Source organism: Benincasa hispida, chromosome 9 (assembly GCF_009727055.1).
Source record: "Benincasa hispida cultivar B227 chromosome 9, ASM972705v1, whole genome shotgun sequence".
Lineage (NCBI taxonomy): Eukaryota > Viridiplantae > Streptophyta > Magnoliopsida > Cucurbitales > Cucurbitaceae > Benincasa > Benincasa hispida.
In genome coordinates, this window is record NC_052357.1 from 87,948,840 (window position 1) to 87,963,541 (window position 14,702).

Here is a 14,702-nt window from a genome sequence, read left to right on the forward strand (position 1 = left end):
GCTTCCATGGCTTATATTGATTTGCTAATATGACTTTGCTATTATTTGGTATCATTTGTTTCACAACAATTGGTGTTTATGTTATAATATTTGGTATCTCAATTGTTTGATTTATTTGAATGATTTTATCTCATTGGTGTTTATTGATTTTTCTCATTAGAAGGAGATTGCTTGATTTGAAGAGGAATTATATATTTTATATATGAATGAAATTGATTCCCATATATTTTATTGATGTGTGCCCCTCTTATGCATATTATTGTAAAATTATGTTTTGAAAATTTATTTAATATTTTTACCCTCAAGTTCAATTATGTGTTAAATATCTTTCTGTCCCTTATTCCCTTATCAAGGGGAAGTGGTTACTTGATTTTCAAAAGGGGGAGAAATTTGTGAAATTGGTCAAAATAGAATTAGTTTGAGCTTGGTTGATTCTTTATGATGTCTCTTGAATTTACAATGTTGTTACTTATTTTTAAGAAGCATGTCAATAGGAAAAGATTTACAAAGTATGTGTTCATGATTTTAGGAGAAACTTTTATGTTTTTATGTTATGTTTTCTTAATTGTCTTTTTTGATTGATTCCAAAAGGGAGAGAGGTAATAAGGAAAATGAAAACATATTATTATTGAATATATTCTTTGTGTTCAAGTAAATTAAAATTATGTATGTGTGTTGACTTCAAATTCATATTGTATATCACACACTTCTTTGGATTTTATTTTTCTTGACTTGTTTGTCATCATAAAAAATGGGAGATTGTTGGCTTTTTGGCATTTATTCTCAAATTAATTAATAATTCTTCTTTTATTCATTAACAATTTGAGTGTTTTGAAGTATCTATTGCGTAGTGCTCGAAACAATGATTCCAATGAAATTTGAATCACTCAAATTGAAGTTCAAACGAAGAAGATATAACCGAAACAAACTTAATGAAAAAATCTCGAATGGATGACGACATGAAGCTCTAGGGTGAGTGACACATGAGACTTTAACGGTGGATTTTAGTTTTTATTGAAAGGAAAGAGAATTAAAAGAAATTGATTTTGTAAAAAAAAAAAAAAAGATTTTGTTAAATAAAAAATAATTTAAAAAAATAAATTTTATATTATTTTATATTTGTGTCTAACATCTAATTTTGGACACATGGTGGGAATTGCTTTTGATTGGGTTTTTAAAAACTTATTTAAAAAGATATATATTATTATATTATTTTTTGTTTTATATCTAATGTGGTTAGTTGAATTTAAATCTCCGTCATTCGACTTTCTTTTACCAACATCCAATAGTCTAAATTAAATGTGGTTTTCAACAATTTTTCTTCTATTTAAATTCTTCATCTTCTCCAAAATTATAACAATTAGTTTATATTATTTTTCAATCCTCCAAACTCAAAGCCTCCATTGTTACTCTCTTTGAGTTTCAATTTTCTGCTTTTCATCTTCTTCTTGAGAGAGATATTTTATATTGTAAAGATTCATTTGTTGAGTGCTACAATTTGTAAATCCACTCTTGTAGAGAATTTGTCAAGTGTGCTCTTTATTTTTACAAACATTTTGTAAGAGTTGCTCTTGTTCCCAGAAAAAAAAGTTGTGAACATTGGTTCGACTCTTCTAGTGAAGTACTCAAAAGAAGCTTGAGAAGTGGACATGGACCGATTTTGTCAAACCACTATAAAATTTCTAGTGTTAATTTCTCTATCTCTCATACTTTAATTATGCAATTAATTTATTGTTATATTTTATTGCATGAAATTAATTACAATATTTATTCCTTAAATTAATGGCTTAATGTTAATTTAGATTGGTTGAATTGATCTTTATACATCTCATACCAATATTTTTATTAAAATCAAATTGGGTGTTTAAAAATATTAAATAGCATTGTATTTATTTGCATGAATTTATTAATGAAAAGTTTGTTAATTTATTTAATTGGACTCACATTAGAAAAACAAATTATTAATTTTAATGAATTTACTTAAACCCTATTTACGATTGTCATACCGATCCTACATTTCATGCTTCCAACTAAAGCTACCATGTCTGAACAATGGAAATTAACGTACAGTTTTCAAGACCTGAATTTGCAAGTTTGTAGCATCTGGGAAGTTCTTCGGGTCGGTTTCTGGCACGTCGCTTACTCGTCGAGAAAATCCCCTGCTGTGATTTCTCCATCGCTTAGTTACAGCTAACATTAATCTCCAAATAGCGTTATGTTGAACACAAGATTTATGAGCATTGATAGTGTAGAATGTCAATGCTATTGTTGATACTCCTCCACTCAATACAAATAGTAAAAAGAAGCTGTTGGTGCTCAGGCTTGAACTTTCATCTTTTGCATCTCTATCCTCACATTTCTCTTTAGCAAGCATGCTGTCCTCTAACTTTCTATACTCCCCAGTTTCAAATACCTTAAGCAGAGCTTTGTTAACATCTCGTAATAGAGGAGAGCCCCTCGGAAATGCCTGCAAGACATCGCGAAGCAAGAAAAAAAGTTAATCTTTTTCAAGGGATTTATAAAATGTAGAGGATTGAAATGAGATGCAAAGCAAACATAGCCAGCAACAACATCTTACAAATCCAAATCCTCCAACAACGTAGGTTGGTCCAGAAATCATGAATTCCTTGCAAAATCTTGCAAGGAATAATTTCGCAAAAGGGACTTCAAGAAATGCAGCTGCTATCTCCTGGTTTCTGAGAGCGTCAACTAGATCGTTCGGGGTAGTGTAGTTTTTTACACTTTCAGCAGGAAAGTCGAGAACTTCTTCCAAATAACCCTTGACAAAAGTTCCTCTGCCTACTCCCACGGATGCATTTATTTTCTGGAGAGTCTCAATATTCGATATCGTCGCTTCAAACTTTTGAATAATGAGCATGCTAGCAAGATTAGCTGTGTATGTCTGAGTTATCACAAGTGCCATAAATAGCCAAGCCACCATAGCCATTCGCGATAAGTTACTGTGCAGCCTATTACCTTTTGTCAATAAAATCAGCCAAAATTATGTTTATTGATCTGTTTTATTTTATTTTTTGTCCAAATGCTTAAGTAAAGAATGACAAGTAAACGCATCGGTTATGTTGGTTACCGTGCAAGGTGAAGAGAGTGGTGAAGGATGAGCAAAGCATGGCTCCAGCTTGATCAAACATTGAACCTTCATGTTCAGGACAGTGATTTCGTTCTATGAACCACACAACAAAGCCATTGTAGGCAGTTACCACAGCAATTAGAATCCACATGGTCACTGTAAAGGGTTTTGTGAACAACAATGCTTTATTGCTTGTGTCTTTTTTGGTAGGAACTATCATCACCAGTCCTGCTTCCGAGTAGGGATGTGTAAATTCTGCATGTTCTACACGTTTTGTCGTCATTGCTATGTCGCCTATTGCTGCATCATATTTCTTTATAGGCAAATAAAACAAAAGAACAAAAAAAGATCATTAAAAGAACAAAAACTAAACAAGAATTTGTATAAGGCTTATAAAATGTGTGGGAAGAAGCATTTTTCCATGATAATTCATTGCCAGCTTTGATGACTAAACAAACAGAAGTAACATCAAATGACGTCTTGATTAGATGAGAAGACAGTTCTGTAAGACTCCTAGTAAAGAAGGTTTAGGGATAATTAGTATAATTAGTAGTAAGGGCATTCTAGTAATTAGACATTAAGTTTGTTAGGTTCTTTGGTTATAAATAGAGGAGGGCTAGAGGGTGGGGAGAATTTTGGTGGAATTTCCTAATTGGGAATTTGGGAGAAGATTTTCAGCCCTCTTGAAAGTGTTGCTTTGTTCACTTCTTATTGCTGATTTCCGCTGTAATTTCCCCTGAAGTACATAAATAATTCATTCTAGTGCCTTGCTCTGTTTCTTGGAAATTGTCTTGTTGAGTATTTTACTGTTTGCAGATTTGGATACCTAACAAATTTGTTAGGATACCACCTAACAAGGAAATACTCAAGAACACAAGTATTGGTTCAAGAATAATTAAATATGGAAGTATATGAAAATGTATTGAAATATGCTATAATCTCATAAGGAAAGTAACAAGGTAACCCTTAACCTTTCGAGAGGGCTAGTCTCTCCCAAATTTCCAAATTAGGAAATCCCACTAAATTCTTCACACCTTTCTCCAACCCTTCCCCTTCTATTTATAGTAAATTACCTAACCAACTTACTAATTATTTACTATATACCCTAACTAATAACCATTATAATATTCTACTAATTATCCCAACAAATTCCTTCAAATAGATTTCAAATGACGTCTAAGATTAGATGAGAAGACAGTTCATAATTAAGGTGAGTAGTTCTTGTAGCCAATTATTCAAGAATTATACGAATATTTTTTTCCTTACCTTCAAGTAGATTGCTTGCACTAAATCATCATAAGTTCCGTTGAAATGATAGAAGTCATGTGGCAGTGGAAGGTAGTTTAAGATTTCTTTAAACAGATCGATTGCAAGTCCTTTGAAGGTTAAATTGTTTCCCATAGGATCTTCGACCACATGTACATACTGTTTGAACATGGAACTAGATGGCACCCCAATTCTCAATGAATTGGCATCTGTTGGTACAACCCATCCCCTTGGAGTTATCGAAGATCCACCTGGCCAAAACACTTCGCCGAGATCCTTCATCGATGAGCTCGAAGACGAATTTTCCCTCAACTCTCTTGAGAAGCCTAATTTATCAGACCAGAAGCCTAGTTCCCTATAACTCCTCCCCACCACATTGATGATCTGATAAGTATCAGCTGGGTATAATTTTCTGTCCTTAAACTGAATTTTTCCACCGAGTCCTTGAAAGTCAGTGAGCTTTATCTTATCTAACAAGTGATTACCCTTTTCTTGGATTTCACTCATTGCCATAGCCGCTGTTGTTACAGCATCATATGCCTGTATTGCAAAAATACCAGGCTCGTTGTTGTCCTCCTCAAGATGCTTTGATCTAAACCTCTGACAAAACCGAAGATAAAATTCATGATATGGAGGATTACTTTCTGGGAAGTAGCTCTTGACTCCAACAACTCCTTGTAGTACATGGTTGATAGAAACATTGAAAGAATGTGCAAGGCTTGTGAAAGAATCAGTAGTGATCCATACATAGTCCTTTCCCATCATTCCCATCTTGTTTGCTATCTCAAATAGACGCACTGCCAACTTGAAAGACATATGCACTACAAAAATTCTGCATGACCCTCTTCTTAGCTTCTCCAGTTCTTTAGAAAATAAATTAGAATCAAACTGTGAGAGACCAACAAAATCACTAACTTCAGCTCCTACATCTTTGAGGGCATGTACAAGATAAGGAAAAACTCCAGTGGTTGAGAAATCTCTATCTTCATATATAACATTGACTAGATGCCAATCCCATGAACTGATAATACCAACTATAGCCCTCATTTGATTTAACTGTGAAGGAGAAGCCTGGACCAAAAATTTGAACTTCTCGGTTGCCCACTTTGGTATTTCATTAGCTAATGCTAGTACCGGAATCTGATTCTCATTTCCAACCTCAGCAACTACGGATGCCATTTCCCAGGTTTGTCGCCCTATTAAAGCATGAACTTGTTGTACACTGATGAGATCTTTAGCTGCAAATTCAATAGTTCGTTAGATTGTGTTTGGGTTATAAACTCTATTTAATGATAGAAAGTAGCTGGCTTAATTAAAGTAGGAGTAAATGAAAAAACCAGGATTGCTTTCTACTTCAAAACAGTTCAACTGATATGAACACAAATGCATTTAGTTAAAATTTCCAGATAAAGAGAAGTTTCACCTGCAAGAGCTGCCAGATTGGGATCACTTCTGGAGTCTCTAATGATAAGACTGAAATTTTGATTGCTCAAGGAGTTAAATTCCTCTATAGCCATGTGCATAGCTAAAATCTCTTCCTTACCAATCCTGGAACTCAGATCTACAATGGCCCCAATTCTGCACTTTCCACCATTAACCAGTGTTGCACTTGCATTCCTTTCAGTTCCATGCTTTCTAGAAACTATGAGAGCAAACAAGAAGAAAGAAAACAGAAAGGGAAGGTTTCCCATTTCTTATGAGAATGACAGTCAAAAGCCAAAGGCTTTGCTCTCTCCCTTCCAATATATATAGTTTGGCAAGAAACCCCTACCATCTCTTCATCCTTCTCTTTCCAACTAGAAAAAGTCATTTCTTTATTCACTCTTAGAATCCAATTGTCCACAAAATTCCAAGAATTCAAGCAGGCGGCACTAATCTTATTCAATTTTAGCCTCAAGAGCTTTGACTCTGTCTACAAGAATGATCAAGAAATCTTGACAACCAACTTTATAAGTTCCATTTCCAATTCCAACCACCAAGGAAGACATTGATTATCTCATAGCAGTTTAGGGACTATTATTACAAATATTCAGACTGTAAACATATGTGCCCTTTTTAGTTTTCATCCATGAGCCATGACAAATCTCAAAAGTATTTCAGAATTTCCAATTCTCCAAGAACACAAACACAAATCAGAGACAACCCATTTCCTATTTGTACAATAAATCCATGCCATTCCAACATCCTTACACAACTCAATGAACATGGAAGAAAATATGGTAGCAAATAGGTTTATAAACCCTAACAATTTCTCCTTGAAACAACTTTTACTGTTCTTGTCCTTAAACATACTTTACTAACTCTATTTTTGTTCGCCATTAAAGCATTGCAGTTAACATGAATCAAACCCAGATTACCAAATTTGCAATCCAACCTCAGATCAATACAAAAATGTGTTGGGTTTTCGAAATGCATGAGAAAAATGTTGGAAGATGAATATAATTCAAACAAGAAGACTTCCCTTTGTAAGTCATGAGTGAAGGTGGTTGTGTAAATTCAAATATGCGGAAGGAAGACGGCAAAAGGGACCGAATCTCGAATTTTCCCTAATTTCGTGAAGCATTTTGCTGCTGGGGTTTTTGTTCGAATTTTCCCTCCCTGAGAAAATGAAGGCAACCATACAGGAATTTTCTCACATTCTTGCCATTTGAATCGGTCGTCAAGAACCGACAATTTCATGTCGTTTCAACGGTCAGGATTTAAATTTGAGAATCAATTAAAATAAGAGATTTAATAAAAATAAAGTTGTATTAGATATCTGTTTGGCAATAAATTGTAATTTCGAATCTATTTTTAAAATTTTATTTTGTCATTTTTATAAAAGAAAAATTGTTTTTCTATTTTTCTAAATAAAAAATTAAAATTTGTTATCCTCTTGAACAATTGTATTAGATGTGTTTAATATTATATTTATAAATCGTAGAATTGGTTGTAGACTTATAGTTATCTACTAATTTTATGTTTAATATAAATGAGGATTAATTAATTTATCAACCTTATTTAGTTAAATTCTTTTGTATGATTATTATTTTGTAATATTCTATAATTTATATTAAATTACATAAGACATGTTTTAATTTTAAAAAATAAATGGAGTTTATAATCTGTAATACTATATTTTTAAAGAAAAATTATTTTAAATGACAAAAACTACTAAAAATATTTACAAACAATAGTAAAATATCACAGTATATCTGTGATAGATACAGACTACTATGTCTGTCTATCAAAACTCTTTTTAGATTCTATTATAGGTTAGTTCATTTTCCTACATTTGAAAACAACTCATTTCTATTTTTTTTTAAATATAATTTTGCATTTTGAATTTTAAAATTCAAAATCCAAATATATTAAAAATATAAAAATATTATTTTTAGAATTTACAATGTTGGTTTCATAGAATCTAAAATCAGTTTTCAAAAATAGAATTTAGATTGTCCACCAAAGAGGTTTAGAGAAAAAAATAATTAGTTTTTAACCTTAGATGATTAAAAATACATTTTTTTCAAAAAAAAAGAGATCAAAATAGACCTTTCAAACTTAAGACTAAGAGATTAATCATTATCTTTTAAACTTATAGAAATCAAATCTTTACTTCTTAAAATATATTTTAAAACAATATAAGAATCAAAATATTACTAGAGTAAATAAAGAAAGGAATTGTACTATTTAAATCAGAAAAAAAAAGACAAAATTAAAAATCAAATGTATAATTTAATCACAAGATTTAGTCAAGTCATAACATTTTGACATGTGACTAAGTCCAAAGTATATACAAACTTGACATGTGACACAGTTTATGGTATAATAATCATACAAACTCTAGTTGACTAGAAATAATCTTGACAAATACAAAAAAATAAGAAAAAAATAAATAAACTTGAATAGTAAAGGGGGAAATTCCACATGTTGGCGTATTGGTGCAAATTCACAACGACAACACCATTTCTAACATACAATAAATACATTTGAAAATGGTAATCATTTGGCATATTTGTTTTGGTTGTATTCTGTTCGTGTCTGTCAATATTACTGTTAGACATTGATTGAAGTCTATCCATTTTGATAGTTTTAAAATTTTGTCATATTTTATAAATATTTTAGTTTATTTTTCTATATTTAAAAACATTCATTGTTTTTAATAATTTGTTTTTGAAATAGGCTTGTTTTATCTCGAATTCTTTTCCATAATTTTTACTTTCTCAACAATAATAATAATAATAATAATAATAATAATAATAAAACATTTAAATTCTTAGTCAAAATCTAAAACCAAAAATAAGTTTTCAACATTACTTTTTGTTTAGTATTCGAAACTTGATTTGGTTTTATAAATATTGATAGAAAGTAGACTACGCAATATAGAAATTTAGAGGTGAAGGTATTTTTTATACTTAATTTTAAAAAACCTAACAAAAAAAAACAAAATTGCTACCAAATGAGGCTTGATTTTTTGTTTTTAGTTTTTGAAAATTAAGCATATTTTCTCTCAATTTTTTCTCTCAATTTCTTGTCGTGGTGTTCATCTTTCTTAAGTAAGAGAATTAAGTTTTTAATCAAAAATAAAAAATAAAAAACTAAGGTCATGTTTGCTAACCATTTAGTTTTAGGTTTTTGTTTTTGAAAATTAAGCATATATCATCCATATTTCTTACATCTTTATTATGTACAATAGTTGAATTCTTAGCCAAATTCCAAAAACAAAAAAACAACTTTTTGAAAGCTACATTTTTAGTTATCAAAATTTGGCTAGATTTTTTATACCATTGGTAAAAAGTAGATAACAAAGGAAGAAATTTAGAGGTGAAAGTAGTGTTTATAAGTTTAATTTTACAAAACAAAATGATTACCAAACGGGACCTAAACTATTTAATTTTTTAAGTTAAAATCATTTTAATTTTTTGGAAAATAAACTCAAGGCTTTCAACTTTCAATTTCATCAACTTAGATCATAAACTTAGATAGATAGTGTTGCAATTTTTATCCAATATTCAAATTCAACTAATTCAACCACTAAATTTATACATGTATAAATAATTATATATACATATATATATATATATAACTAACCAGTAACCAATCGAAAAGTTACTCCTAACAAACCAGCTATAGGCTAGTTCTCTTTACAAAAAGATATTAATATCCAATCTAATAAATGAATGGATTGGATTAGTCAAACTTAGACAATAGACCGAATTTGGATCAAACCTAAACCGAACTTGAGTCAGTCTTTGGGTGACAAGTTCGTTGTGCCTTCTCCAATAAATAAAATTATTTTAGTTTATAAGATCTCGTTCGATAATATTTTCGTTTTTGAATTTTTTGTTTCCAATTTTTTAATAACTAAAAACAAGAATGTTTTTAATAATAACTCTTCTTGTTTCTTGAAAAATAAATAAATAAATAAAAACTTGTTTGATAACTATTTATTGTTTTTCATTTCTGGTATGATTTTTTTTCTTTCTTGCTTACTTTTTCCCTTAATTTATAGTTTAAATATAATTTAGTATAAAAAAATATATAATATGCTTTAAAATATATAAAATACAATTATTAAGAGTTTACATTATCTAATACAAATAAGTTTCAATAAGAAATTAACAACAATAATAAAAGTTGTTTCTATCTTTCAAATGTTGTCCAAATTTGATTCACAATGTCATTTGTCAATCGATTTATTTGCCTTAAGTGATGTCGACTGAAATTCTAACTTAATTACATTGCTATGACATTGAGAATGTCATGGTTGTAAAAATATTAAAATGAAATTAAATTAATTTACAAGAAATAAACTTTATATATTGAAAAATTCTAACATGTTATAAAGTGTACTAAAAAAATTTAAAAGTTAAAAGTTAAAATAATATATAAATATAAATTTAATAAATAAAAAAACAACAAAATAAAAAGAAATGGAAATAGAAACAGGAATATTATCAAACTAGCCGAATAAAACTTTTTTTTTAAAAAAATTTAAAATACGATTTTCCCTCGCAATAATCAAAGGCATTCACGGGTGGTTGGCCCATAGCCCCATGTATAATGTGTTGGGGTTGTCCCAAACAACCATCCACTTGGGCCCTTATGTGGTAAAACAAAGCTCATTATGCTCAGACTAACCCTTCCTTCTTCTAGTCAAATACTTTTTAACCCATTTTGTAACATTTATTTCAACTTTATACCTTAATTAACTTTGGGTAAAGCATAAAGAGTGAGCATTTGAATCTAAAAGGTGCATTTCATGAATCAAACAGTTAATTTTCTACTTGTTTATAACACCTTTGAAAAAACCATGTTATTGTATACGCTTCCCACTAGAGCTTCCTCGTTATTCAATCTTTCTCCTAATTTTCGATCTAGTTACTCTAAAACTATGAATACATAGAATTACTATAAAGCACTTTCTTTTTCGTTCTCAAATGCCAATGACATGAAAAATTAAGATTTATTTGGAATGACTTGTCTAGTGCTGGAAAACAGTTTTTCAAATGTTAAAAAAGTGTTCTTATGCACTTGAAAAGTCACTCCAACCTGATCCTATCTACAGTTTTCTAAGCTAGACTTCGCATGTTTGAGGCATATGGGAAGTTATTTGGGATGGTATGAGGCTCTTCACTTACGCGTGGAGATAACCGTCTTCTATGATTCCCCCAGTTTCTCATTACAGCTATCATTAATCTCCAAATAGTGTTTTGTTGAAGATTAGAGTTATGAGTAGCATTACAGACATATAATGTGAGTGCTATTGTTGATACTCCTGCACTCAATACAAATAGTAAAAAGAAGCTGTTGGGGCTGAGGCTTGAACTTCCATCTTTTCCTTCCCCGTCCTCACATTTCTCACTAGCAATCATGCTGTCCTCCAACTCTCTGTACTTTCCTGTTTCAGATACTTTGAGCAATGCTTGGTTCACATGTGGTAACAACAGAGAGCCTCTTGGAAATGCCTGCAAAAACATTTTTCCAAATAGATCTTTAGAATGCAAGAAGTTAGAACTCAAGGACAATTGGAAGGTCGTAGAATGCAGAAAGTTAAATGTGATGCAAAGCAAACGTATCGAGAAGAAGATCTTACAAATCCAAATCCTCCAACTTTGTAGGTTGGCCCAGAAATCATGAACTCTTTGCAAAATCTTGCAAGGAACAATTTTGCAAAAGGAACTTCAAGAAATGTAGCTGATATCTCTTGGTTTCTGAGAGCATCAGCTAAACCATCAGGTGTGGAGTAGTATTTTATGGTTTCTGTAGGGAAGTGTAAAACTGTCTCCAAATATCCTTTGACAAAGGATCCTTTGCCACATCCCACAAATGCATTCATTCTTCGGAGAGTCTCGATGTTCAATATAGTCGGTTCAAGCTTTTGAATAGTGAGCATGCTGGTAAGATTGGCTGTGTATGTCTGAGTTATCACAAGTGCCACAAATAACCAAGCCACCATGGTCATCCGTGACAAGTTACTGTGCAGCCTATTACCTTTAACCAAGCAAATCAATCAATATGACGTTAAATTATCTGTTGTGTTCTTTCAAATGGAAAAATAGCAAAACAATAATTCACCAACAGTTTTGGTTACCATTCAAGGAGAAGAGAGTGGTGAAGGATGAACAAACCAAGGTTCCAGCTTGACTAAACATCGAACCTTCAGGTTCAGGACTGTGATTTCGTTCTATAAACCAAACAACAAATCCATTGTAGATGTTTACCACAGAAATTACAATCCACATGGTCAAAGTAAAGGGCTTTGTGAACAACAATGCTCTATTACTTCTATTATTTATGGTAGGAACAATCATCACAAGTCCTGCTTCAGAATAAGGATGTGTAAATTCGGCATGTTCGTAACGCGTTGATACTATTGCTATGTCACCTACTGCTGCATCAAATTCCTTCATCAACAACAGGCAGAACATGAAAAGATAGTTAGAAGGAGAAGCATCCTTCCATGAGATTTCAGTGTTAGCTTTGATTACTCAACTGAAACAGAAGTATCTTCAGACAAAGTTTTGATTAGATGAGATTACAGTACATTCTATTAAGTTATGAATGATTTGAAAGGAAGCTCTTAAATGTAAGCATAAAAAGGAAGGGTGTTTCTGTAGTCATAGTCATATTATGAATAATATGAGAAAATTTTTTCCTTACCTTCAAATAGATTTGCTTCACTAAATCATCATACGTTCCATTGTACGCATAGAACTCGTGCGGCAGAGGAATGCACAAATTGTTTAAGGTTGCTTCAAACAGATCAATTGCAAGTCCATTGAAGGATAAATTGTTTCCTATCTGATTTCCTTCCACATTTACATACTGCTTGAACATGGGACTAGTTGGCACACCAATTCTCAACGGCCTCGCATCGGTTGGTATAGCCCATCCCCTTGGAGTTTCCCTATATCCACCTGGCCAAAACACTTGGCCAAGATCCTTCATTGACAAGCTAGTAGACGCATTTTCTCCTAACTCCCGTGCGAAGCCTAATTCATCAGACCAGAAGCCTAGGTCCCTATAACTCCTCCCCATCACATTGATGATTTGAAAAGTACTGGCTGGGGGTAATTTTCTTTCTTTAAACTGAATCTTTCCACCCAGTCCTTGAAAATCAGCGAGCTTGATGAATTCCAACAAGCGATCATGACCTTTTCCTTGGGTTCTACTCATTGCCATAGCTGCTGTTTTCACAGCATCATAAGCCTGTACCGCGAAAATACTAGGCTCGTGGTTGTACTCATCAGAATGCTCTAATCTAAACCTGCTACGGAACCGATGATAAAAATTATGAAACAGAGGATCGCTTTCCGGGAAGTAACTCTTAACTCCAATAACTCCTTGAAGTAAAGAGTGAACAGAAACATCGAAAGAATGTGCAAGGCTTGTGAAAGAACCAGTAGTGATCCAAACATAGTCTTTTTCCATCATTCCCATCTCTTTTGCAGTTTGAAATAGATGCAATCCAAACTTGAAAGACATATGAACTACAAAAACTCTACTTGGCCCTCTTCTTAGCCTCTTTAGTTCATTGGAAAATAAATTAGAATCAAAGTGAGGGAGACTCACAAATTCACTTATTTCAGCTCCTACATCTTTAAGAGCATGCTCAAGGTAAGGAAATATGTTGGTTGTCGAGAAATCTCCATCTTCATATATAACATTAACCAGTCGCCAATCCCATGAACCAATAATAGCAGCTATGGCCCTCATTTGATTAAACTGGGAGGAAGAAGCTTGGACCAAAAAATCCAATCTCTCAGTTGCCCATTTTGGCATGTCATTAGCCAACGATAAAACCGGAATCTGATACTCACTTCCGACCTTGGCAACTACAGAAACTGCTTCCCAGGTTTGTGGCCCTATAAGAACCTGAACTTGTTGCATACTGATCAGATCTTCAGCTGCAAAGTCAATGGTTTACTTATGTTGTGTTTAAAACATATACTATGTTGAATGCATAAAAAGAAACTGGTTTACTTTAAAACTAGCATTCTACTTCAAAACTCTTCATCTGATATAAATAGGAATGCATTCAATACAATTAAAAGAAACAGATACTCTTACCTGCAAGAGCTGCCTGATTAGGATCACTCTTGAAGTCTCTGATCACAAAACTGAAATTTTGATCATTGATTTTGTTAAAATCCTCTATAGCCATCAGCATAGCTAAACTCTCTTCCTTGCCAATCCTAGAACTTTTGTCTACAATGGCCCCTATTTTACCTCTTCCACCATTAACCATTCTTGAGCTCATAGTTCTTTTAGTTTCATGCTTCCCAGAAACTATCAGAGCAAACAAAAAGAAAGAAAACAGAAAGGGAGACTTTCCCATTTTTTCAGAAAGAGGCAAAACCAAGGGGTTTGCTTTCCCGATTATATTTGCACAAGAAACCATTTTTCTTTATATTTTTCTTGTTGACTAAGATATGACATTTCTTTTCTCCCTCTTCTTTTGTATTCAAATCACCAAGGTCCTGTTTGATAACCATTTTAGTTTTTGAAAATTAAGCATATAAATACCTCTTCCACGTCTAAATTACTTGTTTCGTTATCTACTTTTTACCAATATTTTAAAAAATAAAGCCAAGTTTTGAAAAAAAAAGAAGAAATTTTTAAAAATTTATTTTTGTTTTTAAAATTTGGCTAAGAAGTCAACACTTTTTTACTTAAGAAAGATGCAAATAATTGTACAAAATTGAAAGAAAATAGGCTTAATTTTAAAAGCCTAATGATTATCAAATGAAATTTCACTTGTGTGACAATTGACATGAACCACTTGCTTCTTAGAGTATTGACTCAACCTAAATTAATGGAGTTAAAACTTGACCACTAACTCTAAATTCCAACCACCATGGACAGA

The 14,702-nt window shown here is 32.0% G+C and overlaps 2 protein-coding genes across 2 annotated transcripts; both read right to left on the reverse strand.

Moving 5' to 3' along the window:
* Positions 1-1,945: 1,945 nt before the first annotated feature.
* On the reverse strand, positions 1,946-6,991 carry LOC120086153 (glutamate receptor 2.8-like). The gene is made up of 5 exons (XM_039042629.1): positions 5,778-6,991; positions 4,355-5,592; positions 3,089-3,401; positions 2,579-2,976; positions 1,946-2,467 (listed from the first exon to the last, which is right to left on the reverse strand). Exons 1-5 carry the CDS (start codon positions 6,043-6,045, stop codon positions 2,060-2,062), a joined length of 2,625 nt encoding a protein of 874 aa, XP_038898557.1. The 5' UTR covers positions 6,046-6,991; the 3' UTR covers positions 1,946-2,059.
* A 3,635-nt stretch (positions 6,992-10,626) lies between these two features.
* LOC120085367 (glutamate receptor 2.8-like) lies at positions 10,627-14,417 on the reverse strand. The gene is made up of 5 exons (XM_039041314.1): positions 13,907-14,417; positions 12,497-13,743; positions 11,928-12,240; positions 11,430-11,827; positions 10,627-11,301 (listed from the first exon to the last, which is right to left on the reverse strand). Exons 1-5 carry the CDS (start codon positions 14,235-14,237, stop codon positions 10,906-10,908), a joined length of 2,685 nt encoding a protein of 894 aa, XP_038897242.1. The 5' UTR covers positions 14,238-14,417; the 3' UTR covers positions 10,627-10,905.
* Between the last annotated feature and the right edge of the window lie 285 nt (positions 14,418-14,702).

Coding starts and splice junctions, on each gene's coding strand:
- LOC120086153 (XM_039042629.1), bottom strand. CDS start 6,045: ATGGGAAACCTTCCCTTTCTGTTTTCTTTCTTCTTGTTTGCTCTCATA. Junction 5,593..5,777: donor CAATCTGGCAGCTCTTGCAG/GTGAAACTTCTC, acceptor TTGAATTTGCAG/CTAAAGATCTCATCAGTGTA. Junction 2,468..2,578: donor TTGTTGGAGGATTTGGATTT/GTAAGATGTTGT, acceptor GATGTCTTGCAG/GCATTTCCGAGGGGCTCTCC.
- LOC120085367 (XM_039041314.1), bottom strand. CDS start 14,237: ATGGTTTCTTGTGCAAATATAATCGGGAAAGCAAACCCCTTGGTTTTG. Junction 12,241..12,496: donor TGAAGCAAATCTATTTGAAG/GTAAGGAAAAAA, acceptor TTGTTGATGAAG/GAATTTGATGCAGCAGTAGG. Junction 11,302..11,429: donor AAGTTGGAGGATTTGGATTT/GTAAGATCTTCT, acceptor ATGTTTTTGCAG/GCATTTCCAAGAGGCTCTCT.